This window comes from Protobothrops mucrosquamatus, unplaced genomic scaffold (genome assembly GCF_001527695.2).
Source record: "Protobothrops mucrosquamatus isolate PMUCROS unplaced genomic scaffold, P.Mucros_1.0 scaffold32, whole genome shotgun sequence".
NCBI classification, from domain to species: domain Eukaryota; kingdom Metazoa; phylum Chordata; class Lepidosauria; order Squamata; family Viperidae; genus Protobothrops; species Protobothrops mucrosquamatus.
In genome coordinates, this window is record NW_015386416.1 from 1,294,184 (window position 1) to 1,319,902 (window position 25,719).

Here is a 25,719-nt window from a genome sequence, read left to right on the forward strand (position 1 = left end):
AACAAGCGGGCCTGGCCTAGGGAGGATTTTTAAATTGGGTTTTTTAGAAATTTTAATTATCACAACACTAAAATATTGGTTTTAATTTGGTTTTATTCGGTGGGGTGTGTGGGTCTCTCTTTGTTTTTAATAATGTTGTGAGCCGCCCTGAGTCCTTCGGGAGAAGGGCGGGATACAAATTGGAATAATAAATAAATAATAAATAAATAAATATAATAGAGCTAATTTCTAAATCTGTCTCTCTGCCTGCCTGACTGCCCACCTATCCATCCATCCATCCATTCATCCATCCATCCAACCATCCATCCCATATCTATCTATCTATCTATCTATCTATCTATCTATCTATCTATCTATCTATCTATCTATCTATCTATCTATCTATCATCTATTATCTCTCTTGTCAATTCCTTGCACAAGAACATATGCAAATGGGCTCTGTTGGCTTATTCACACAAGCAGACAAGGCATCCATTTGGAGCAATAGCCCTGAAAAGACAGATATATGAACCAGGTATCTCTTCTTTCTCTCTGCTTTATTCAGCATCAGTGGGAAGAAGTTGAAAAATGCTTCCTCCACCTTTGAACAACTACACTGTTTTTTCCTATTGTTTTTCTCTCCCTCCCAAGTTAAAAACAGAACACACGGTAAAAGTTCCTTCTGTGAATTGCCAAGGTACTCCCAGACCATTGTGCACAATCATTGTCAAGTTAAATTAGAGAGTACAGACTCTGTGAGTGTAAAAAAATCAATACTTGATGGAAGATTGCTCCCTGGAAAATCTGTTTTGATTCCAGGATTAATTCGCAACCAAAGGCTTTTGCAAAATGACATGCCATTAGTCAGAAAATGAACACATTCTACTCTTGAAATTGGATGGAAATATATCAGGTGATTGACCCATTCATTCTTTTGCTCCCTGGATAGAAAAAGTGGGTGTGGTAACCAAAAATTAGGCTTGTGCACCAAGTCCATTTCCCAAACAGTAATTAATATATATTAAAAATAACTGCAATGTGAAGTGCAAGTATTCTCTAGGCCATTGTCATAAAACAACTGAAAATGCATTCAGTCAAAGTAAATGCATTTGTCTGGAAGGCCTGACCTTCTTGTGTTTTCTGAATCTCAGAAAAAAGCATACAGAAAAAAAAATCTTAAAACCAGAGGGGGGCATTTGCACAATTGGGGGAAAAATAAAAGAGGGCTTGCAATATTAATGATCTAAAGTAATGCTATACCTGCCGATTTATACCTGGGATCAAAAATGTGAGTGTGAATATACATGTATATCCTTTCCAAATGCTTTTAAGGGGGGAAACACAAGTATTTCAGCTTTTCTGAATGATCGCATAAATGTGGCAGGATTTTAAGGACAGATTCACCAACACAAATGATATATGTATTGGATTTGTTTTCATCAGAAATGTCTTTGCACCCATGTTTCTCAAGTAAGGTGTTAATATCTTGCAACATATTTATTTCTATTTTTATATATCCTGTAGATCTCTCAACCATGGTGTGTAGTTAGCTCATAAGTTGTTGATTTTTTTTCTCCAATTTCACATAAAAGAGCAGGGTCAAAGAATTTATCCATGGCGTGATGTCTCTAGTCAATATCTCTCTGTTTGTTCTGTCAATGCCATCAAAATATTGCTTAATAATTTAGAAGCAACCATGTTATTTTCTTTCCAAGCAGTAGCAAATTAGGCACTTACTAAATAATAGAAAAAAATACTTAATTCTAGGGATGTCTTGAAGAATGTGATATTATTAGCTGGTGGTTTTTTAAAAAAAAAATCCTGGATCTTTCATTTTCCTTTTTTTAAAAAAATCAAGCAGGACGCAGGACATTTCATGCTCAGAATTCTTATTTTTTTTAAATAACTTTTCCCCATTTGAAATATAAAATTTATTACTCTGATAATATCTCTGCTTGATCACTATAATAGCTAAATTATTTAAGCCTAAATTTTAAAAATATGCAAAATGAAAAATTGTAACATAATAGTTTTAACCTATTAAATTGTCTAGTTAGATGAGAAAGCATGAACTGGGCTCTCAGATGCTTCCAGAAATGCAATATATATCCAAATACTAATTATTTCTCCAAAACTCATAAAATGCAACTCCCTTTTTTGAACATTTTATATGATTCTAATCACATTACTCTCATAACTGATATCTTACTTTATTCTTAATGAAAAATAACAATCAGAAAGAGAGCAAAATGATCATCGAAAATATATTTCTTCTACTGTCCAAAGTTTCTTTTAGTTCTCACACTTATTTTCAGCTGTTCCCCATCACCCATTCCATAAAAGAAATTTTGCTGCCTTAAATTTTATATTCAATATAAAAATATTTGAATTCATTTTGGCTAATTATGGACCTGATCATTATATCTAATGGGATTTGGGGGTTTGATAACATTAGTGTAAGCAAATTAAATATTCCTTTACATTTCATTTTGACTGCAAGATGGGCTGGGGTTATGTTTTTATTACCAAATAACAGTTTGATATATTGTGTCTTACTGTGTTTTCTGCTGGTAGTTTCATTCTTAGTGTTTCAAATTTTGGGGGGATTTTCTATTTCTGTTCAGTAATATGATTGTACATATGGTGCATAGATTGGCTAGACCAGATGGAACATATAAAGGCCAGTTTAACAAGCTGGAGAAAGCATCTGGGATGATCAAAAGGCACTTGGTATTTTGTTAGAAGGGGCTGTTTGATGATTCAGTAAAAGTGTAATTGCAGACACATAAAAGATTAAAACGTAGATAAGGAGAAGTGACTCAAAAGGAAGAGATGAATTTGAGATCAGGGAGGAGGAATTAAAAAAACAGCCAAAAGAGCACAATTGCTTTGTGGGAAATTATTGATCAAATTTAATTACTAACTCCATATATGCAGCAATCATAACCATAATAAAATATCATACATGCAGTGGATAGAGAAAACACACTTTTCCTTAAAAAATAGAACATTAAAGTGTAACTGGGATTTGAGAACAAAATATGAAGCTTTTGGAAATATTTAAGTCTCAATGGCTAGTATCTGAATTCCAACAAAAAATACATTTTAGTATTTTCTAGTTTTTTATAACTCCATTTAGATGTTTACTTCTGTAACCTACAGAGAGTTAGGGATAGAGATATTATGTGCTTCTTTTTTATGACTGTACCGTACTTTCTTATGCTGGTCTATCACGGTAAGGATTAATTTGATTTGCATTATTTTATAGTATAGAAATAGTTCTGAGACCTTGTCCCTGTTCTGTGAATCTTTCCATTCTTGCTTTATTCTCACCATTACAGCCTGGAATTTATGAACATCTGAACCAGACTATGTAGTTGTGATATGAGAAAAAATAAATTCTGAGAACGCTCTTTGTGAGCAGTTTATGAGATCTTCACAGCATGATCATTCACGTTGGATTCTCCCTTTACCTTCTACAACACATATTCCTTGTTCTAGCAATCATTTTGTAGTGAAATTCCAGGCAGAACAACTAATAGAGTCACAGCAGTATACCTGTATTATAACAGGAGGGAGCAGCGGATACCAGAGGTGAAGTTAAACAACTCAAGATTAACTGATGTACTCACTATTCCAGTGTGTGTAAAAAGATCTCTGTGGATCTGAGCATTTTGGGTTTGAAACAATTTGCAATCAGATGAACCCCTCTATTGTTCTTTCTTGGTAAAAAAAGTAGAGCCCATTCATAAACATATGCACAGCACATTCCTACTTAACAGAGTTCAGCATATTATACCAACTCACTGCTTTGTAAAACTGACAGTATTGACATGACTTTGGTTATATTATTGTTGACTGCACAAAGTAGAGGAAGCAGTTTTTAAAAATCACAGTGAATAGCAGTAACACCCAGTAACACTATTTCATAAGATAACTAATTTATTCCACTACCACATATTTTATCCTTTGCCTAATAGAATCCTAAATCAAAAAAGGTATTTTATGTTTAAATCGAACAGCCTCTTATATTTAAATTCATTAGTTTCAGTAACTGTATAAATGCAATTAAGGTAATGCCACAGAATTATACTATGCAAAGCTCTGGAATGCAATCTAGAAGTCAAATGCGTTTAAGTCTTACTGAATTCAGTGGCACTCTGCTTATTTACAATGCTGAATACATGCAAGATAACCAAGAAAAATGCCATTTTTTTCCAGTCCCAGACAGCCATCAAAATCAGAAAGGTGACAGGGCCTTTAGTGAGCTGCCATACTGTACATGGTTGGTATAGCTGGTACATGGCTTTGCTTCACTTTATGGAGCACTAGTCATGTAAGCTTCATTTATAAATTTGAGTTGGCTTCATTTGTATTTGGATCTGCTTAATTCGGCTCATTATGCTATACTCATATGTACAAGTTTAACCATCTATCCCATACTGCAAATGTAATACTGAAAGTTAGGAAATTCTGCTAATCAAAATTTCCTAATGTAGCCAAGAGGCTCACTAATGGATAGAAGCATCTTATCACAATTTACTCCCCATTCAGCTGGACTTCCTGACTGTTGAAGTGTATTCTCAGGAGGTGGTTTATATGAGATGTCATTCATTTTAGTAAAAATAAAATACAATTCATTCTGGCTTCAACCATTTATTGCAAGGAAACTAAGGTTAGCATTCTTTGGCTAAAATCAGAGGGACTTTTGTTAAAATATATGGAAATTCTGAGTAAAATATTTATATGTTCATATTATAAAGTAGTTAGTTTTGACTGGATATTGGAAATGCCTTTATTAGTCATTATCCATAATGGTTTTCCATACTTAGAAAAGCAAGTAAGAATGATATTAGTGAATATCAACAGTAGCCTAAAAGTGTATGATCATAGAAATACTAAATATTTTACTACTGTGTAATCAACACAACACACAGTAGATCACCAATCTTATTATATTTATATGTCAACCAATATTCAATGAGTAACTTTTAAGATGGCTTTATTAGGATTGTTACATCTCTTTGCCTCATAAAGTCAATCTACAGAGCAAATACATAAAACTATACTAAATCTAAGTTTGTAAAAGCCATGTTTTCAGGCTAAATAAAAATCAATTAGGAACAAAGGACATAGTTGCTTTTCAGATCTCTGAGACTCCAATTTCCATAATCTTATTGTTTTAATCATTACACATTATGGTAACTGAAGTCCAATACATTAGAAACATCAATTTCTGATTAGAAATTAATCCATAAATAAATTTAATTTAATTTATTCAATTTGAATATTATCTGATTCCAAAATGCCTACAATAAATCAAAACAAAATACTATGTAGAGGATATAATACGTAACAAAAGAAAAGATACAGCAATAAAGAACAATAATAAATAGCACAAATCTCTATGGTTGGTTATTGACGAAGAGGCTGAAGCTTGAATGACAACTGATTCCCAGTAATATTGGGCTATATATACTGTATAAAATATACACAATATTACCATAGTTGCCTTCACATCTTATGTCTCAGAAAAACTTCAGTGTTACCGGATTTGATTAATTTCCAAAGCTATTTTTTGCTAGTATATGCTTGCTGAAAGAAGACCTGGCTAGCTACAGGCCCAGACCTCTGAATGTTATAGATCCTGGTGTAACTAACTTCAGAGTAGAAGGAAAGGTGAAAGGGGAATTGAGAGAAAAATTCTGTTGCACAAATAGATATTGATTTATGCCTTTGCTTGGTCAAAGGATTATGCAACTAGTGTTTCTCTCTTATTCTGCGAAAACAAGATTCATAGGAAGGTAGAGAAAATGTATGCCCATTTATTCCAGTCATTTGCAGAAATGACTTGAAAAAGCAGGACTGTGCATCAGAGTGCACATATTATTAAGAATATTTATGCATATGTCCTTGGGACAAAAAAAGACATGAAGATTTATTACAATACCAATTTGACAGCAGTTTTGAACCAGTCAGTAAGAAGATGAAACAGTCTGTTTAGTCTAGAAAGGATTGCAGGTTTCTCATCTGTCCAATAATTTGACTTACCAGTTCTGAAGTGATGATTAAGTCGGTAGCCATCTCATTCATCTCATTGTTCTCTTCACAGCTCAGCAAAAGAACAAGAGGCAGACAATTTTGACCTAATCACTTGAAAAAAAAATAGTATTGATTCTCTTTCTTAGGATTTTTTGCTTACAGTGTACTATTAAAAACATATTGCCAAGTTGAGTGTTTCATTCATATAATAACAGTTTTGTATTTTAATTGTTTGGGATTTCATTTGACAAAGTCAGGGGGGTGCCAAGATGCAAAATAGACAAGTTTCTGGTCAGCAAATAGTTTTGGTGAGGAAGAGCAACAGTTGATGAGAAAGGGGTTAGAGACCAGGCAGCAGGGCCATAACTTCTAAGTGAGCTGTTGTTCTATTGTTTTCTGCAAAGACAGCAGAGAAAAAGATGTCTGGAGAAAAACTGGAGGGCAGCATTGCTTAGAGCAGGGGTCCCCAACCCCCAGGCCACGGACCAATACCAGTCCATGGACCAGTAGGAACCAGGCTACACAAGTGAGCAGCTTCATCTGTGCATGTGTGAGATCTAAGTAGTGTGCGAAACCACACGGAACTCCAGTCCATGGAAAAATTGTTTCCCATGGAACTGGTCCCTGGTGCCCAAAAGGTTGGGGACCACTGGCTTAGAGGCTTATACTAGAGGTCATATGACTGCAATTTCTAGCATTCTTTACTGATTTCCAGAAAAAAAACACCCATTGAGAAAAAAATAGGTTCACATTTACAATTGTGTCATTTGCTTAACAACTATGAATTCACTTAAGCAAATCATGGTGATTTGCTTAATGATTGTTGCAAAAATTGTTGTAAAATCAGGTCTGATGAAATGGATGCCTTATAACTATCTTACAACTGGAAACCAGGTCCCAATTTCAATCATAAGTTGAAGAATACTATATATCATTCTTTTGGGAAGAAGGATGTACAGATATTTCTCATTTAGCAACCTCAATAGGGACTAGCAAATCAATTGTTAAGCAAAGTGGTCACTAAGTGAAACAGCAGCTTTGCTTATTATCTTATTTCAGCTTTCCTTTGCTTTACAGATCTGTAAGGTCATAAATTCAAGGATTGGTCACAAAACTATGTTTCATCACTATTGTAACTGCAAATAGTTGCTAAATGAAGCAATTGCTAAATGAGGACTGCCAGTAATTGAAATGTAAGACTATGTACTGCAAGAAAGAAAGAAAGAGAAAGAGAGACAGAGAGAGAGAGAGACAGAGAGAGAAAGCAGGCAAGGGTGGACTCATGTAGAGAGCTGGCACTCTCTTCATGTCAGAATATGCAAGAATAAGGGTTAGAGCAGAGTTCCCCAACCTTTCCAGCTTGGCAGCCTGGAAGGAAAGGGAGAAGCAGGAAAATGTGCATGCGTGGGCCCCTGCTAACGCATGCGCAAAGAGGTGCATGCACACTGGCGATACTAACATGCACATGCATGTGCAAATGGGCCATGCACACTCATGGCGCACATGCTGATACCCCCACGAATGTACAAATGGACTGCGCACACCCACAGCACGCACGCTGGCACATGCCTGCATATGCAAATGGGCCACCAGCACCCACATGGCTGGTAGTGGTGCTAGTGGCCCCACGCATGGGCAAATGGGGCCACTAATGCCCGTGCAGCGGTGCTACTGCGAGTGGAGCAGGGCTTACCAACTATTCCTGGGGCCTGGTAGCCATAGGTTGGGGACCCCTGGGTTAGAGAATAAGGGTTATTTGTTCACAGTCCAAATATTTGGCATAAAAGTTTTTGCTGCAGCTTTAACTTTCAGCAAAAGTGTTAGAATTGCAATAAATGAAGAGGAACTGGAAGGCAACACAAGACTTTTCTTTCCCTTTGTTCAAGCATTTGGGTTATATAACTGTTAAGCCTGCCTCCAAAGTATATAAAAGAAATACAGTTACAGTGATGTTGCCACCTTATATTATTCTTCCCACTATTAATTTCTCCAGTATGAAAAGTGATTGTGACAAGTGATAGTAATCATATGTAAGTTGTATGACAATTTGTTAATAAAGTTCATGATTTTTTCTTTGGAAAATAAGGTGACTGTCAGACATCTGGTTAGCATAATATATAAATAGGCCTTTTGATAGATCTTTAGCTCCATAGGACACTAATTGCAGGTCACAACTAATCATTAATTAATCTGTTTTTTGCCTTCATGTGATATACTGGGCCTTAATTGACTAAATTATTGGATTTGTTCAAAATCTACCAAAGGGCGGGGGGGGGGGAGAATGTTGGCTGGGGAATTCTGGGAGTTGATTTTGCTAGCATTGAGAAATACTGTTCTAGGGAACTAATTCTGGGGAAATATATGAGAGCACCATTAAGCTCCAGGCTATATAGAAAACTGAAAATGGCAACTTCCAAGTTGTCTACAAGCTCAAGGGCAAGTAATACCAAAACATAAAGAAGCAGGCCAACCCTGGAGCCAGCCTGTTTCTCATATATCATTCTGATTGGAACTTATGTTGTAATAAAAGAGAACAAGAAACTATTTGGGGCATTTTCTTGATTTAAAATGATTTAACATTTTATTGCAAATTTATTAGAATAATAAACAATAGATCATTTATCATAACTTATCTACAAACAAAAAAAAGCAATTTAACATGATAGACATGAAACACTACTCTTGGTGATGATGATCTGGTTCACGTGTCATTGACAGAATCCAAGAACATGATCTAACACTGATTTTCTAATGGCATTTGAAATTAAATTGAATGATTTAATGAAAATACCCACTACAAGGATTGCCAACTTTTTGATGTCCAAAGGCTATACTTAACCTTAGCAGGCAGACAATGACTGCCACAAATGGAACTGATCAAACCCCCCTTCATCTCCCCCCCCTCAGGACTTGGATAAATTTAGGGTTTTTTTCCTCTGGTGGTACCCAGTGGTGGGGATGAAGGAAATTTCAGGGCCAAGGCAGAATCAAAATCATGGAGTATTATCCCACATTTCCCCCACCTAGTGTACTGCATAAAACAATTACTACCTGCCAATTCTTACAAATGAAAAGTCATTACATTCACTGCTATAAGAGGCTATCAAAAGCAAAAAAAACCACTTAATTTAAACCACACACTAACACAAGAATGGTGTTAGAAGAATAACCTTCTTCTAATATTGACTACAAGAATGCTTTTTGTTGTAGCATCCACAGTGGATGTCAAAATTTGCAAGATGGGAAGCATAGTATATAATCAAAGCCCTCTCTTCTTTGTATGTGTATAAAAAGAGCTTTGATTTCAACATCAAGCTTGCCATTTTGACCCCCTCCCCCAGTGGATGTCCCTGTCCAGATCATAACATTATAATACACTTTGAAATTTAAATACTACTTTCACCATGAGTTCAAACCTAAAATATTTGCATAATATTTGCAAAATAAATTGAATTACTATATTGAGAGCATTTTTTTTTCTGAGGATAGGAGTTCACTAAAATAGAGCAAAACAGGTGAAGAAATTCAATTTTTTTCCAGTACTGAAATGAAGATTGAACATTTTCTGTTATTGAAAGGACTTGCTAATAGGATTATGGATTCTGTAAAATAGTGAAGGTCCTGCAGCACCATCTGCTGTTCACAACCAGGATCTTTTCTCAGCTAGAAAGTTAAAAGCCAGGAAGAAGATCTTACCTGCAACATATAGACATGTGTGCTTTTCTGTGCATTCTCTGGGCACCAACTGACACCATGAATTGTGATTGAAGGAGGAAATTAAATACCGGACTGAAACAAAACTATGAAACTATATTTTACAATCAAGTTTCTATACTATACATATTTTTTCTAAATAAAACTCTTTTGACTATGGCAGGGTTCTAAAAATCATGTTTGGGATATAATGAATTCAATTTAAATCTGTGGGATATTATTCATTGTAACTTTATAAGCAAAATGGATTTTGGTCAAATAGCTCAGAGGTTCAACAAACCAAAAGATAGAACATAGAATAAAAGAATTGGAAGGGATCTTGGAGGTCTTCTAGTCCTACCCCCTCTTGAGCAGAAAACCCTATACCAGTGGTGGTGAACCTATGGCATGTGTGCCAGAAGCGACACTCAGAGCCCTCTCTGTGGGCACGCGCACCGTCGCCCCGGCCCTGCCTCCCCTGAATCCCCTCTCCCCAGGTGCCCCCCGAAGGAAAGTCACCTCCGGGTGCGGCCCGTGCAGAGCAGTGCAACCAAGGACATGGCAGCCAGGCAGCAGGAACAAGATTCTGCCCTCATGCCCCATCATGTGCAGATGATGCTGGATGTGGCTGCCAAGGCGCTGCAGGGCTGCCTGGGCAATCTGCAGTGGGCTGTGGAGGCAGTGGGTGGCCCTGGTGGTGGGGCGGGGGCAGGAATGGAGCGGGGGCAGGCCTAGATGGCAGGATGGTTTTGGGGCACTCGGTCTCTAAAAGGTTCGCCATCACTGCCCTATACCATTTCAGATAAATGATTGCCCAGTCTCTTTTTGAAAAAGAGGGCAACTTCTGAAGGCAAATTGTTTCATTGATCGATTGTTGTCACCATTAGGAAATGTTTCCTTAGTTCTAGGTTGCTTCTTTCCTTGGTTAGTTTCCATATATAGGAAGATAGCAGATAGGAAGAAACTACTTCCTGATCCCCATCCTTTTCTGGCTTTGTAGATGACAAGTCTAGCTTAATGTGCATCTTTGAGACAGGATTCCAAATTCCAAATAAGAACATGTATCTACTCTTCTATCTCTGCTTAGATGCAGTCTAAAATACCTTCAGTTCTCTTGATTCCACCAACTCTCCTCAATATTAAAAAAAGTTTATCACAGATTATTAAAGCAGGAATTCCCAATGTAAAGGCAGCTGTGCTCATCCCTGGAACTGAGACTGTGAACCCAGTAAATCATATTTTATGGTTTAGTGACTTAGTGCAATATAAGAATTTCATTAATGAATGGAACCATTGAAAATTATCTAGGGATTTGAAAAGCATGCAATACTTTTATAAACATTTCAACTATCTACCAAAATTTCAAGAGCAACCAGTCATTGAAACCTTTGTTTAGCAAAACCTATACTGGAAAAGTTTTCTACATATAATACATTTTTCTTTTTCTCCTTTGTCAGCACAAGCAGGCAGGACTAGCAGTGCCTCTGCTTGCCTAGAGAAAGATAAGAAACTTTGACCTTAACCACTCTCTAGGACAAGGCTTTTCAACCTTTTCACAGATTGTACCACTTTAGGACATGACAATATTTGCATACCACCAGTGCTTTAAGCAAGGTGTCAAAAACTTGAAACAAAAAGGGGGGGATTTTGGGCTTTACTGATTAGATTCATTTGTTGTTATAAAAATGGCTAGTTTATAATATTATGGAAAAGTAAAAAGTTGAGGTTCAATGTTAATGCTTCCTTCTACTGCAACAGAGGAAGTTCGTTCTTTTTCCCTTCTCCCCCCCCCCACTATTTCCCCCTTTTTCCTCCCCACTGTGTCCTACTATTTGCTTTTGTATTTTTGTATTTTATTCTATAATCTAATAAAATATTACAAACTGAAGAAAAAAAGTAAAAAAGTACCAGTCTTAATTTCTTCGGTGGCTGTTCCTTTGCTGAATCACTTTCCCTTTGCACTGACAAATGTATGATGAATTTATCCAGGTTTATTAATATGCACCACTACCAGCTAGCTCAGGGGACTTAAAACTTGGCACTTTTAAGACTTGTGGATTTCCAACTCCCAGAATTCCTCAGCCCTCATGGCCGGTTGAGAAATTCTGGGAGTTGAAGTCCACAGGTCTTAAAGTTGCTAAGTTTGTACACTCCTGAGTTAGCTGGTTTGCCCTTCAGAGCTCTTCCACAGTATAGTAAGAATGCACCCCCAATCTCTTCCCTGTACCCTTAAAGACACAGGAATCAAGTGCAAAGCAAGAAAATAAAGAAACACAAACTCCGTTTTTTCCCCCCTCTTTAAGCTGCCTCAGGTGTGTCACATGTCACAATGTTGCAATTCTAGACTGAAAGGCTCCGGCAATTGTGAAAAGCTTTAGCTTTTAATCAAGCCTGTTTACCTTCAAAGAAGTTTCTAAAAGCCACAGACAGACTTAATTAAAAGGGGTAAAACTAATTACATTTGTTTAAAGAGATTAAACCTTTCCTGTTGTCTTTTTTCCCCTTCCCCCACCCAAACCACGTTCTTTTATAGCCTCTCCTCTCTTTCCCCCCCTTTTTCTTCAGTTCATCTCCAGCTCCGAGTTGCTTCTGGAAGCGCCAATCAGCTGAAGCCAATCAGGTGGAGCCCTGCCGGCTCCTGGGGCTTCTGCCGAGCCCAGACAATCCTACAGCTGCAGCTGCCTCTCCCTCAGGCATGGCTCGCTTCGGCTCATTCCCCTCCCCTGCTTCACTTGGCTAGCAATCACGTACCACCTGCCATGTGGCAAAGTACCACAAGTGGTACGTGTACCACCAGTTGAAAAGCCCTGCTCTAGGATATACTGCTAGCTGTTCTTGTTTCTTTCAACAGCAACTTTGTTTCACTGATAGTTGCTACAACTAGCATTAATTATTTAAAATCGTAAATACCATAACCATGTGAATAATTTAAAATACAATCTTCCCCATCCACCCTTAATTCTAAAAGTCAATTGGGCCCCCAATTTCTCTATTTGCCATGAGCAATTTCTGCCATGGCAAAAGCAGAAACTCTCCAGAGATAATTTACTTGGACGTCAGTAAAGTATTTGATAAAGTAGGCCACAACCTACTACTTGATAAGATATAAAAATGTGGGTTAGACAGCAACACCACCAGATGGATTCGTAACTGGATGAACAATCACACTCAATAAGATAACCTTTATTTTTTTACTGTGGGCACAATGGCACACATCAAAAATGAAATTTAGTTGCCCACTCTCAAAGTGAAACACATACATGACACACACCTAAACATATTATATACAATATATGTATAGACTACATATACATAACAAATAAATATTAAATACTGTCCATCTTGAGTATATAATGGAAGGAGGAAGCTTGAGAGGTCACAAGGTTAATGCTGTATGGAATGAAACTATGGCTGAATCTGGATGTTCTGCTATGGATACCATGAAGCCTCCTCCCAGAACGTAACAAGGAAAACAGGTTGTAAAGAGGATGTAGTGTCCCAGATGATCTTACGGACCCTGCTCAAGCAGTACTTCTGTGCTATGTCCTGGATGGGAGGGAGGGAACTGCCAATGATCTTTTCGGCCATTCTCACCACTCTCTGCACCGCCTTCCTATCTGAAGCAGTGATGCCTCCAAACCAGACTGTGATGCTGTATAACAGGATGCTCTCGATCATCCCCCTGTAGAAAGTGGTCAGACAGGAGAAGGAAGATGTGCTTTTCTCATGAGACACAGAAAATGCAGACGCTGCTGTGCCCACTTCACCAGTTTCTCAGTGTTGAGCAACCAAGCCAGCCTACTCATTAGCTGTACACCAGGAATTTGATGCTGGTAACCATCTCCACAGTGAATCATTAATGCACAGAGAGGTGTGGCTGTGCCTGCCTTTTCTGAAATCGACAATGATCTCTTTGGTTTTTCCGGTATTTAAAACTAGTCTGTTTTCCTTACATCAGTTCACCAACCCCTCAACCTCCTTGCGGTAAGCTTCCACCTTGTCATCCTGAATAAGGCCCATTATTGTTGTATCATCTGTGAATTTCACAATATGGTTGGTGGCAAACCTAGCACAACAGTCATGGGTCAACAAGAATCCAGTTGCACAAAGGAGTGTTTAAGCCTAAAAGGCCCAGTTTGTCTACTAGATGCTGGGGAGTGATTGTGTTAAACGCCGAACTGAAGTCAACAAACAACAAACGCATGTGAGTATTTCTTTCCTCTAAGTGCTTCAAGCTCAGATGGAGAATGGAAAAAATAGCATCCTCCGTAGTGCAATTTGGTTGGTAGGCAAACTGAAGCAGGTCAAATGCTGGTGGGAGGCTAGATACAACAACGTCCTTTATCAGCTTTTCAAAGCATTTCATAATGGTGGATGTCAGTGCAACCGGACGGTAATCATTGAGGCCTGTAATTGTGGACTTTTTTGGCACTGGCAAGATGATGGTTGTCTTAAAACACGATGGGACCACTGCCTGCTGCAATGAGAGATTGAAAATATCTGTGAGAACACAAGCCAACTCCTCTGCGCATTCCCTAAGGACACGTCCAGGGATATAATCTGGGCCTGCTGCTTTCCGAATGTTAACTTTCTGCAGTGTTTTCTGGACAGAGGTGACATCACAGCTTAGCACTTGCTCGTCAGGATGGGGCACAGCAGGAGTGCTATTTGATGCCTCAAATCTACCAAAAAATGTATTCAGTTTGTTTAGGAAGTCTGTGTTGTCCCTGCATCTTGATGGAGTCACCTTGTAATCCGTAATGGCCTGGATCCCTTGCCACATTCGTCTGGTGTTTGTTGGGTCCTGAAAAAAAGTTCTGAATTTTCTGGCAATGGGCTTGCTTTACACCTTTTATGGCACTTTTCAGATTTGCTCTGGCTGTTCTAAGTGCCAGCATGTCACCAGATTTAAAAGCCACATTCTGTGCTTTCAGAATCTTGCAGACCTCATAAGTCAGCCATGGTTTTTCATTCGCCCTCACAACAATGCTTTTCAGGGCACAGAGATCTTCTATGCACTTTTGGATATATTAGACACTGTGGTGGCATACTCCTCAACATTTGTATGTTGGTTATCAGTAGCTGCTTCCTTAAACATGCTCCAATCTGTGCACTCAAAGCAGTCTTGTAATGCTTCTATCGCTCCCTCTGTCCAAACCCTCACCTGCTTTACTGTAGGTTTCACTCTGACTAATAAAGGTTTATATGCTGGAATAAGCAGCACTAAGAGATGGTCAGAGGAGCCCAGGTGAGGGCAGGGGATAGCTTTGAAAGCCTTCTTGATGTTGGAATAAGCAAGATCCAGTGTATTGTCCCCTCTGGTTGCAAAATCCACATATTGATGGAAATGTGGCAGGGTGAATAGTTTGTAAGTCACTGATGGTATGACAGAGAACCTTCAGGGCCTCTTCTCTGTTTGTATCAGAGGGAATATACACAGCTGTGATAATGGTAACAGAGAATTCTCTAGCCAGATGGAAGGGTCTGCATTTGATGGTCAGAAGCTCCACATCTGGGGAGCACAAACTTGAAACCACCTTGGCATTATTACACCATCTGTCATCTGTCATGAGTTGTCTTTAATGGAACTCATGGTCTGTCTTAGGCTCAGTACTCTTCAATATCTTCATCAATTATTTAGATGAGGAGGTAGAAGGTGAACTCATCAAATCTGTAGATAACATCAAGCTGTCAGGAACAGGCAAAACTTCAGAAAATAGTCTGACGATACAGAAGGATCTTGACAGACTTGAATCTGGGCCCTATCTAACAAAATGAAATTCAATGGTGAAAAAAGTAAGATTCTATCTTATTTTTAGATTAGACAAGAAAAACCAAATATACATGTATGGTACCTGACACAATAGTAATAACTGTGAGAGGGACCTAGTGGACAATCACTTAAATATGAGCCAGCAGGGTGCTGCAGGTACCAAAAAAGCCAATGCAATCCTAGGCTGCATTCTCTGTGTGGCATCCATGCACTTCTGGTGGGCCATTCTGGGTTTCGGAGGCCTCCCTGGCTCAGAACAGACTTCCAGAAGTGGCATCCATGCACTTCCAGTGGTCCGTTCTGGGCCTTGCAAAAAAGGACTAGGGCATCAGCCGGTTCACTGAAATCAACAAAAAATTAGCTACCGGTTCTACCAAACTGGGGAGAAATGGCTGAATCCCATCACTGATTAGGGGACTGGAGGTTAAAACATATGAAGAACAGTTGCAGAAATTGGGTATGTCTAGTTTAAGCATTAGGAGTGACATAACAGTGTCCCAATATTTAAGGGGGTTAGGCACAAAGAAGAGGGAGTCAACCTATTTTCCAAAGAACCAGAAGGCAGGACAAGAAGAAATGGAAACTAATCAGGGAGAGAAGCAACCTAGAACTAGTTTCCTAACAGCTAGAACAATTAATCAGTGGAATGACTTGCCTCCAAGTGGTGGGTGCTCCAACACCGGAGGTTTTTAAGAAAAGATTGGGCAGCATTTGTCTGAAATGGTATAGGGTTTCCTGCCTGATCAGGAAAATGGAATATAAGACCTCCAAGGTCCCTTCCAACTCTGTTATTTTGTTAGAGTCTTCCAAGAACTCATATGAAAAAAGTGACAGAAAAAGGAAGTCACAATGTTGTTTTCCTAACTAACCAATTAAATGTGAGATTATCAAGGCAACCAAATATCTGAGAATTATGGGGCTAAAATTCCATCCAAAGAAATATTTTGGGGACATCATTAAGTTGAGCAAAAAATTTAAATAAATCACCATATATGAGAAGACCTTAACAACCCTTTTTGTCCCATAAATATTTGCTTGGCAGTGTTTGTGGACTTGTAGAAGACTCAATAGAGATACTCACCATAGCAATTAGTTTCATAATGGCCAGTTCTCCATGTTAGCACTGAAATTAGGATTCAGTGATTTATTCCAATTTCTATGTTACAAATGGATTGTTTGTATATGAAATAGAAAAGCTTACTAAATATTTGCATGTTATTTTCTCTGGCTGAAGAAAAAAAATAGATGATTTTAATATTTGAGGATATCCTTTAAAAAAATTAACAGAAGAGGCATTGCATATCAGTATTCTTGGGCTAGCTTGTGGATATCAGGTTTGATGGCACAATAGTTAAAGGAAAATATTTTCATGGGATGTAAACTTAATACAGTCACAAAATTATTATAATAAATTCACATATTAGTCTAACCACAGTTATACTACTGTTTGGGTGCATACCACACACTAAACAGTAAACAATGTCTTTTGTGCCGCAAAAATTGAGCCTGCACCACGCAATAGTCTAAATTCAAACAGTCTAGTATCAGTGCTAGGCCTTATACTAAATCAGGTAAACAAACAAAGCATCCACAATTGTTGCTTTTTGGTTGACATTGTCTTGCCTTGCTTTGGCAGGTTTGTGCCTTAAAGACCAAGCAACATGCGCCTTATTATACTTGCTCAGCAACATGGGTTATATTGTACCTTATTTTATTTTACTTTTTGTATCTGATCATAACTTTGTAAGAATGGAACACAGAAGTTTCCTGCCTTAGCAACCAACCAACTGCAAGATAAGCACTTTCTCAGGATGAATAACAACATTTTTTTCTTTTTCAACTGCATGTATTAAGTTTCAACTTAGCTGAAACTGTATCTTTTCACAAGGAATTCCTGACATCTTTTCCCATGCTAAGTTTTTCCCCCTACTTTTAATACAATGTTTTTTAAATGGTTATGCTTAAATATTATTGGATGCTTGATCTCATTGCTTTTCTCCAATCAACTTTTTCTCTGTATTTTTGTTGTTGTTATGCTAAGCATAAATAGAAATCTAAAACTTTGTTCCAGGCTTTCTTTATTTTCATAGAGTACTCTAATAAATTGCCTTTAAATGATATTTCAACTCAGTTGCCTATTGGAAAGAGTGCACCAAGGCAAATCTAAGGCTAGCACTTAGATTCTTAGCACTTGAAAAGTCTTCAAGGAATTCTAGGCTAGGAAGAAAGGAACTAGAAAAAAAGATGATTGCAAGCCATTTCTATTTCCTTATTAGAAAAATTACAGATCTTAATTGTGATGTCATTATAAGTGAGGCCTAACTTGAGATACTTTTGATTTGAGGCCAATTTCCTTTATTAGACATATTGCTAAATCCAGTTTATTAGTTTATTCTTTTAGAGATTGTCTATCTAACTCCCTTTGATAAATTTCTAGTTTATCTTTTTTTCACTTCGTATGAAGAATTGCTATCTTTTTAGAAAGATTTTTGGAAATCTTTTAAGCATTGATCAAATTACAGGAAGTATAATTCCTTCCCTTCCTCCTTCTCTTTGAGATGGCTTTTAAATCGAAAGAGAAAGGATGTTAGGTCTTCTGGTCCTTTTTTATTCCCACCATCAGGGAAATCTAAGTAGCAGCTTCAATTAGTAGATTGGGATAGATGACATCTCTCGCTTGGAGCACTTGAAGGTGCCCAGCTCTTTCAATTGAGAAATTGTCTGTGGTAACAGCTATAAAATATTGGTGAGGAGGTGGATCAGGGCTTAGGAGAAATTTCTCTCACAAATTTCCTCAAGAGTTCATTTAAAACAGGGACCAGTTAATATCATTACATTGAAGCATAATTTTATAGTGGTACCAGAAGCAGCCACAACAAATCTAAAAGTAATAACTAATTTAAAAAACTGGTCCAATGTCACCATAATGATCCAAAAGGTTTTTGGATGAAGGTTAAAATCAATTCTTCTTGCTATTTACCCATATTCACTGGTTGAAAATGGCCTTATAGTGGCTCTCTGTTCTGTTTGTTTAATTTAATACTTAATTTTCAGGACTTTTGCATTCCGTTTCACAAATTAAACTATAATTATGAAATTAATTTAAATTAATTGATTATGTATGTGTCCTCTCTGCCAAAATAGGAGAATTTGAAAACATGAAGGCTGAGAGGGGGAATGTGGATGAGAGTCCAGTTAGTCATAACAATAATAACTCAGCCATGGGAATTCAAGGTTATTGTGTTATTGATAAAAGATTTGGGAGGCTGGAGAGCTGGGGAGAAAGCACCCATGCTTCAAGCTAATTGGGGAATGTGATTTATGACTGTTAATTCAAGGAGAGAATTGTGCTTTGTTACTTTGTACTCAGGGGAGGAGAATTCAGTTTTTGGCTTTAACTATATAGTGGCAATACTTCCTTTCTCGAATAAAAGATTCTTTAAGGTAAACAATGCCTCAAAGTTCTTTGGAAGAGTTTCATCTGTCGGACCATGACAAACCATTCCTAGTATCATTGACTTCTCCAATGAATTTGCATGCATGACATGGCCAAAGTAAATCAGACGTAGTCTTGTTATTTTGGCTTTTAGTGAGGCATCTTCACAGAGAATCTTATTTTATATTTATTCGAAACTGGCAAACTCTTTTCTCATTGTAACTTCCTCAGATTGTAATAACTTCATTAAAAATTGGATTATTAAATATTTTGTGGTATTGCTATAACAGCTTATGTGTTTTCTGAAATTTGCCTACTAGGCAACAAAATCCCAATTTTGAACTGAACTATTCTGGAATAAACAATCCATAAAATTATGAGTATCCTCTCATAATTCTTATATTTTTCTGGGATGCAAAAAATGTAGGAACTACCAAGCAAAATGAAAGAAACGTATTGGGGTAGGACTTTTATCATACAAGCTGAGTTTTGCTTCTCTTCACTAAAAATGTAAATAAGAAAGTGTTATAGGAATCAAAATTTTGCTTTTATTCACCACAGAATTTTGAGGATTGCTTGAATATGTAGACATATGCAGACACTTTGAATATCAGTTTAGTTTATTTAAAATTGGCAGTAAATATTCAAGTCACAAGAACATTTTAGTAAATTATACATCTTGTCTGAGCTAATTCTCAATATGCAGAGAAGCAGCAAAATAAGCTAATGAAGCAATTGAGAACACAGAATCTTTGAATAATGCTATAGACATACAAAATGAAAAGATTAAGATTTTCTTTATAAAATATACAAGTTTTATTAGAAACCTCTTGAGTAATGCAGAACAATTTTCATTTGCTTGTAAACATTAGAAGAAAAGTCAAAAAATAACCTGTAGCTAATCTTAAAATTTAGATGACACAAAAGAAATTACATGTATGTAAATGGGATCTCAGTAAATTAAGACAATTAGATATTGCTTCTGCGTGGATTTCCCATAACAGTGGAAATAAAATGTCCTTATTGCATGAATGTAGACTGTATTCATTAACCCTGTAATCTTGTAATAATCAGTTATTACAGACATATACTAGTGAAAACAATTAACTCTATTTTTATTTTCTATGATTTTTGTTGTTTTTATGTATGGATAAATGTATGTTCATTTTTATTGAAGCAGTGAACTAAAAAATTAGCATTGATTTGTTTTTTAAATTAATGACTTTCCAAGATCTCTCTTAGCTCCTGAAAGGATACAGAGAATTTTGAGCTTCTATCTATAAAGAAGCATCAGCTTCTTTACAAATCACAATTTTTGAAAGTGACCTATGGATTAAGAATTCATAATAAAACAGAAGTAAATCAGACAAAAAAGGAATTCAAGAAGAATTTTTAATAATCCATGAATTATATAGTCTTATATGAAGCTTTTCAACCATGATCTTTTGCATTTGTGGGATAACTGCAGTTATTTAAGAACTATACAGATAGCTATATTTGCAAAAAACAAATGCAGTATATTCACATGTTCACACAGTATAAAATTGCTTCAATTTATTTTTGTAAAATTTCAGTAGAAGCTATAACCTAGGAAATCTCTAGTTAAAATGCTTCTAATATGTCAGAATATTTTCTGAATGAGTCTGTGTTTCAGGAAAATGGAATTCTAAGTCCTTATATGCTTTTTGCGTAAAAATGGGGAAAAATGAACTTGTGATTTATAGCTTTGATGATTAGGCAGGATAGAAAACAATTTTAGAAATGACAATCGCATGTCAAGAGTTTCTGCAGCAACATTAGTACCATCTGCATGATATGTAATTAATGTAATATGATATGATATATGATATGATATATAATATAATCTATATAAATAAAAATGTAAATGTTCGTTTGTTCAAAATCTTAAATCTCCGAACCTTCTTCACCGATTGCTTTGAAATTTTGACACAACGTTGCATTCGAACACGCGCGTGTTTTTATATACCTACTATTATATAGATGTCACACCTGTGACAGGTAAAAACATGCTTTTTTTGAAAAACAGCGCCATCTGTTGGCTGAGTGAACGAGAGCCATAGCAACGTGTGGCCAGGTACAGCTAGTATATAATATAAAAAGAAAAATAAGAAATTAGAGGAAGGAAAAAGGGGAGAAAAAAATGTGAATGGACTGGAAAAAAGAAAGGCTTTGACTTCTGACTCTTTTTAGCACAGTACAAGAACACTCCAGCTCAACTTTTTGCTTTTACACATTAGTATATAACTAGCCATTTCTGTAATCGACAAAACCAAAGTCAAAATTTCATATTTTTTTTCATCACAGGCACAAAATCCAGAAGTGATATCCAAATGAAAAACATACTTAAATGTATTTTCCTCTTTGAATAAAATATTCAATTTAACCATTCCTGCTGGATCCTAGATCCAGTTAACTCATTAAGTTTAAGTCACTCATTCCAGCTTGTCTTCAAAATCTTTTTCTTCTCTGGAAAATTTATTGTAGTTATAAGCCACCCTTTTTATCAAGGATTTCTCTACCTTGTTAATGTCCTAAAGAAAAAGTCCCAAACTTGTCTTTTTAAGAGTTGTAGATTTTCTTGAATGTCTGTATTTCAGTTGTGTTGAGAGATTTATGTTTAAACCATCATAATAAAAATTGGTGTCAGGTTTATATTTCAAAATTGTAGTTAACTTCTCTGTATTTTCAACTGCTTGTAAAGTTGCCTCAGTAATTTGGTAACTTTCTACACATTTGCATCTCTAAAGTAGTTTGAGAGGGTTTTTTATCATCCTTGGAGCACAGCTAGTCAACAAAGTGGTGGGTTTTATTTAGAGAATTTTTAAACATATTTCTAATAATTTGCTCCTCCATCTTGATTCCCTCTTTGGTCAAAGAATAGCTTTTTTTGTAAGTCATTTAGGAATTGCTAGCAGTTCAGGAATCATAAAAATCAGAAAGTTTTAGCCACTCACAGCAGAGACTAAGCTACAAGTTACTACAATAATAAACTAAAACCACAGCTTTAAGTCTTTGTTTCTCCATCAGTTTTCTTTATTGCTCCACACGTCTTTATTTTGGCGTGCCTTAGCAGCCTTCTGCTTTGTTGTTTAACACTAAAGAAACCCCCAAAATGGCACAGATCTTCAAAAAGGCATAGCAGGCTGTGACTTAACTTTTAACTTAACTTAGTAAAGATTAATAGTTCTTAAAGGTGATGAAGAAATGAAAGGCACAATTTACTGTTTGAAAGATAGATTTCCAAAATGGTGGCTTGTTCAAGAACAGATTGCAGCCCCTCCCCGCAGCATTTGGCATGCAACAGCTTTGAAGCGCAGCTCTGAAGTTGCTTGCAGACATCAGCTGTTTCAGAGGCTCTTGAAGGGTAATTCTTAGACTTTCTCTGATCTGGGTGGGTCATAAAAACCGAAGGAATGTCAGTCCCTTCAGTTAGTATCTGAAGAGCTACAGCCCAAGGAAAAATCTTCAGGGAACCCTCCCTGAGCATGTATTTAGTCAGCCATCTTCATCGGAAATGGACACAAAAATTTGTTGAATTCATTTATTTATTAAATTTATATGCCATTCATCTTGCTGTCCAAGGCAACTCTGGACAGCTTACAAAATAGGGATACAAGACAATTCTAAACATAAAACAAATTAAAAATACAAAAGATTTGATACAGACTAAAAGACTGGCTCAAAGCAGTAGTAGGTGGATGATGCAGTGTCACTGCACTATCCATCTTTGGCTTTCAGATCTCCATCGAGGCTCCATGGCATCCAACAGTGTCTGGTTTTAAGATCCTTCCAGAGAGGTGGGGGCAGATCTCTCCTCCAGAGGCAAGATATTCCAAGGGCAGGGGCCATGGCAGAAAAGGCTCTTTTCCTAGACTCCACCAGCCAAAATTCTATGGCTAGGAGTGTCTGCAGTAGGCCATTTGTGCCAGATCAAATGGGCAGGCCAGTCCCATTGGGGCAAGGCAGTTTCTCAGATATCCTAGGGGCTTTAAAGAGGATAACCAACATCTTGAACTGGACCCAGAGGCAGATTGGCAGCCAGTGCATCTTGCATAACATTGGTTTTATATGTGCCACCTAGGGCCTCAGAACATTCCATGCTAATGCATTCTGGGCCAATTGTAGCTTCTGAATACTCTTCAAAAGGTAGCCCCATGTCAAGTGTGATGCAATAAGCTAAACAAAAGGTGACAGGGCATGAGTGGCTGAAGGCAGGGCAGGGCCTCACAATACAGAAAAGATCAATTTGCACATAATATGAAGCTACTTAAATGCTCTCCTAGTCATGACTGCCACCTGCTCTTTAAGCAGTAGTTGAAGTCTAAGAAAACCCACAAGCTATGCAATGGGTCTATCTGGAATAGTGCAACCCCAACCAGAACTAAAGATAAAACTCTGGACTCCCAGGCTCCGCATATCCACAAGCACTCTTATCAGAGTTTAGCTGCAACCTATTGTCCCTTATCCAGCCCCCCACTCCATCCCCAGCCTCCAGGCACTATGAAAGGGCAGCACCAGGATTATTCATAAAAATAATAAAAGTGAAACATAATTACCATCATCTGTTGAAAAAATACATAGTCTTACCAACTGCCTTGTGCAGTGACAGCTTGAAATTAAGACAATCTTAACTCTGTGTCCAGTTCTTGTATTTATGACCATTGCAGTGTCCTGTGATTGTCAAAAAGGATATTAGAAATAAATATAATTTAAAGCAACAAATTTGTTTTGCAACAGCTATGTATGTTTAACTGTGTCTGGAGACAACCCAAATTGTTCCATGATACTGGCAGTTCTTTCTTTAAGCCAAGAAAGAGTTGGTCTTTCAGAACCTTTGTAACTTTCTCTCCTGCCACAATATTCATTTTGAAATGAATCTGTTCCATTATTTCGGCAATCATTTTTAGTAACCTCAGCACAGGTTCTACTACATTGTTCAACAGCACAGCATTTATAATCAAGATCCATGTCATTAAGAGTATGTAGCAAATCTCCAACACTGGGTTGTGGGTTTACACTATTTAAATTCTTAAGCATATATTCTTCATATATTCTTAATTGATTCAGCAGATCAGTCATCTCATTCAGCACCGCAGGGCCATGTTTACTGTGATGATACGAAGACTGAAGAGCACTGCAATGTGGATATTTGAAACAACAAAATAAAACAATGTTTACTTTCAAACTGCTAAAATAGACTGTGAATTTAGAAATCACCATTGTATCAATAAACATTTCAGAATGGATTCTACTTTCCAGAAAATGAGAGATTTGAACAAAAGCCCTAGTGTTTACTGTGGCGTGGAAATCCTTAGTGTTGTTCAGTGGTTCCAATTTACTACATTTTCCACCTCTCACCTTGCAAACTACAGAGTTGCCAAAGATTAGGTCTAAGTTATTCAGGCTATAAAAAAGATGACAGTTATACATTTAATAAAACTCACTATGAAGGTTGGTCTTGGGGTGGGAGTGGGTGGGTTATCTTTATTTTTCAACATACCTTATGGCTCCTTTGAGCTGGCCACATTCAAACATCACCCTTACTGCTTCTTTATAACCCTGATTGAAGCCTTGTTGAAGTGTTACCACTTTCCCAGCTTCAACACCTTCCGTATAGCCTTCCTTTAAGCAAAAAAGAAAACGTACAGTTTGTTAGCATTTGTCTGTATTATTTAAATATAGCACCAACTAAAATAAGTAAAACAAATTTAAAAAAATATATCCTTCCAAATGATTACCAAAAAGAAGAGAACAAATGAAATTTAATTTCAGAGCCTGATTCAGAGCACTTTATTTTAAAGAAGACTCAGTCATATGGTAACATATAAGTATTCTTGTTAATTACAAAAACAGTTTTGTTCTATAAGATCATTACCAGAATACATTTCCAAAATTCAACTCTGAGATACATTCTATCCACCTGGCACCTAATTTTTAAGAATCCCTTTAAAGAGAGAACAAGGTTGATTCTCCTGATTCCTATCAAGAATTAGGCCAGCATTCCATTTGCATTCAAGTTAATACAAAAGAGACAGAGAAGAAGTAATAACATCAATCAATATTACTTCGCAATTAACAACAACCCCGGTTACTTTTACCTTGACTCGTTTCTCCATTGCACTCTTCCATTCTTTCTGGGCTATGTCCATCTCATCTGCATTTTCATCAAATACATCTTCACTGCTTTGGCTAACTGCAGACTGTAGCCATGACATTTTGTTTGTGCTGGTGACCCAAAAGAGGCTAAGAATCAAAGCAGCTGAAACCGAGCATAGTAGGAAAGCCGGGCGAACGGACTAAACCTGAAGAGAAACAAGAATGATTTGAGAAGCACTGGAGACATTAAACTCTGCAACGAAATGAGTCGAATCAAAAAGAAAACGGTATTAAGTTCTCTCCTTAGCAACTAGCGAATGAGGAAGGCAAAACAAATCGGAGGAATCTGTTCTACAAAAAAAAACAAAAAAACTCCACTGCTTTTCCCTAAATGACGTAATGCATTTTCCCTCCTTCCCTTCAATCACGGACAAACCCGAAGCCAAACCCAACACTACCCCTTAATCAACCTTTCTCTCTCGCCAGACAACAACCCAAAGTCCCTACTACTTCCGGGGTCGCAGAAGAAGCAGCGACACGCGCGAGGAAGACGTCGGTGACAGATATGGAAGTTTGCGCCTGCGCATTGACTACATCACCTTGAGTTCTAAGGTCGGGAATGCGGTGCTGTCGGATTGTTGCGAGCGGGGAAAGAGAAAATTGCCCACCCCTGAAATAA

General features: G+C 37.1%; 1 protein-coding gene across 1 annotated transcript; it reads right to left on the reverse strand.

The window, feature by feature from the left end:
* Window positions 1-22,525: 22,525 nt before the first annotated feature.
* Window positions 22,526-25,401, reverse strand: YAE1 (YAE1 maturation factor of ABCE1). The gene is made up of 3 exons (XM_015811178.1): window positions 25,043-25,401; window positions 24,445-24,566; window positions 22,526-24,078 (listed from the first exon to the last, which is right to left on the reverse strand). The coding sequence occupies exons 1-3, from the start codon at window positions 25,157-25,159 to the stop codon at window positions 23,682-23,684; spliced, it is 636 nt and encodes a 211-aa protein (XP_015666664.1). The 5' UTR covers window positions 25,160-25,401; the 3' UTR covers window positions 22,526-23,681.
* Between the last annotated feature and the right edge of the window lie 318 nt (window positions 25,402-25,719).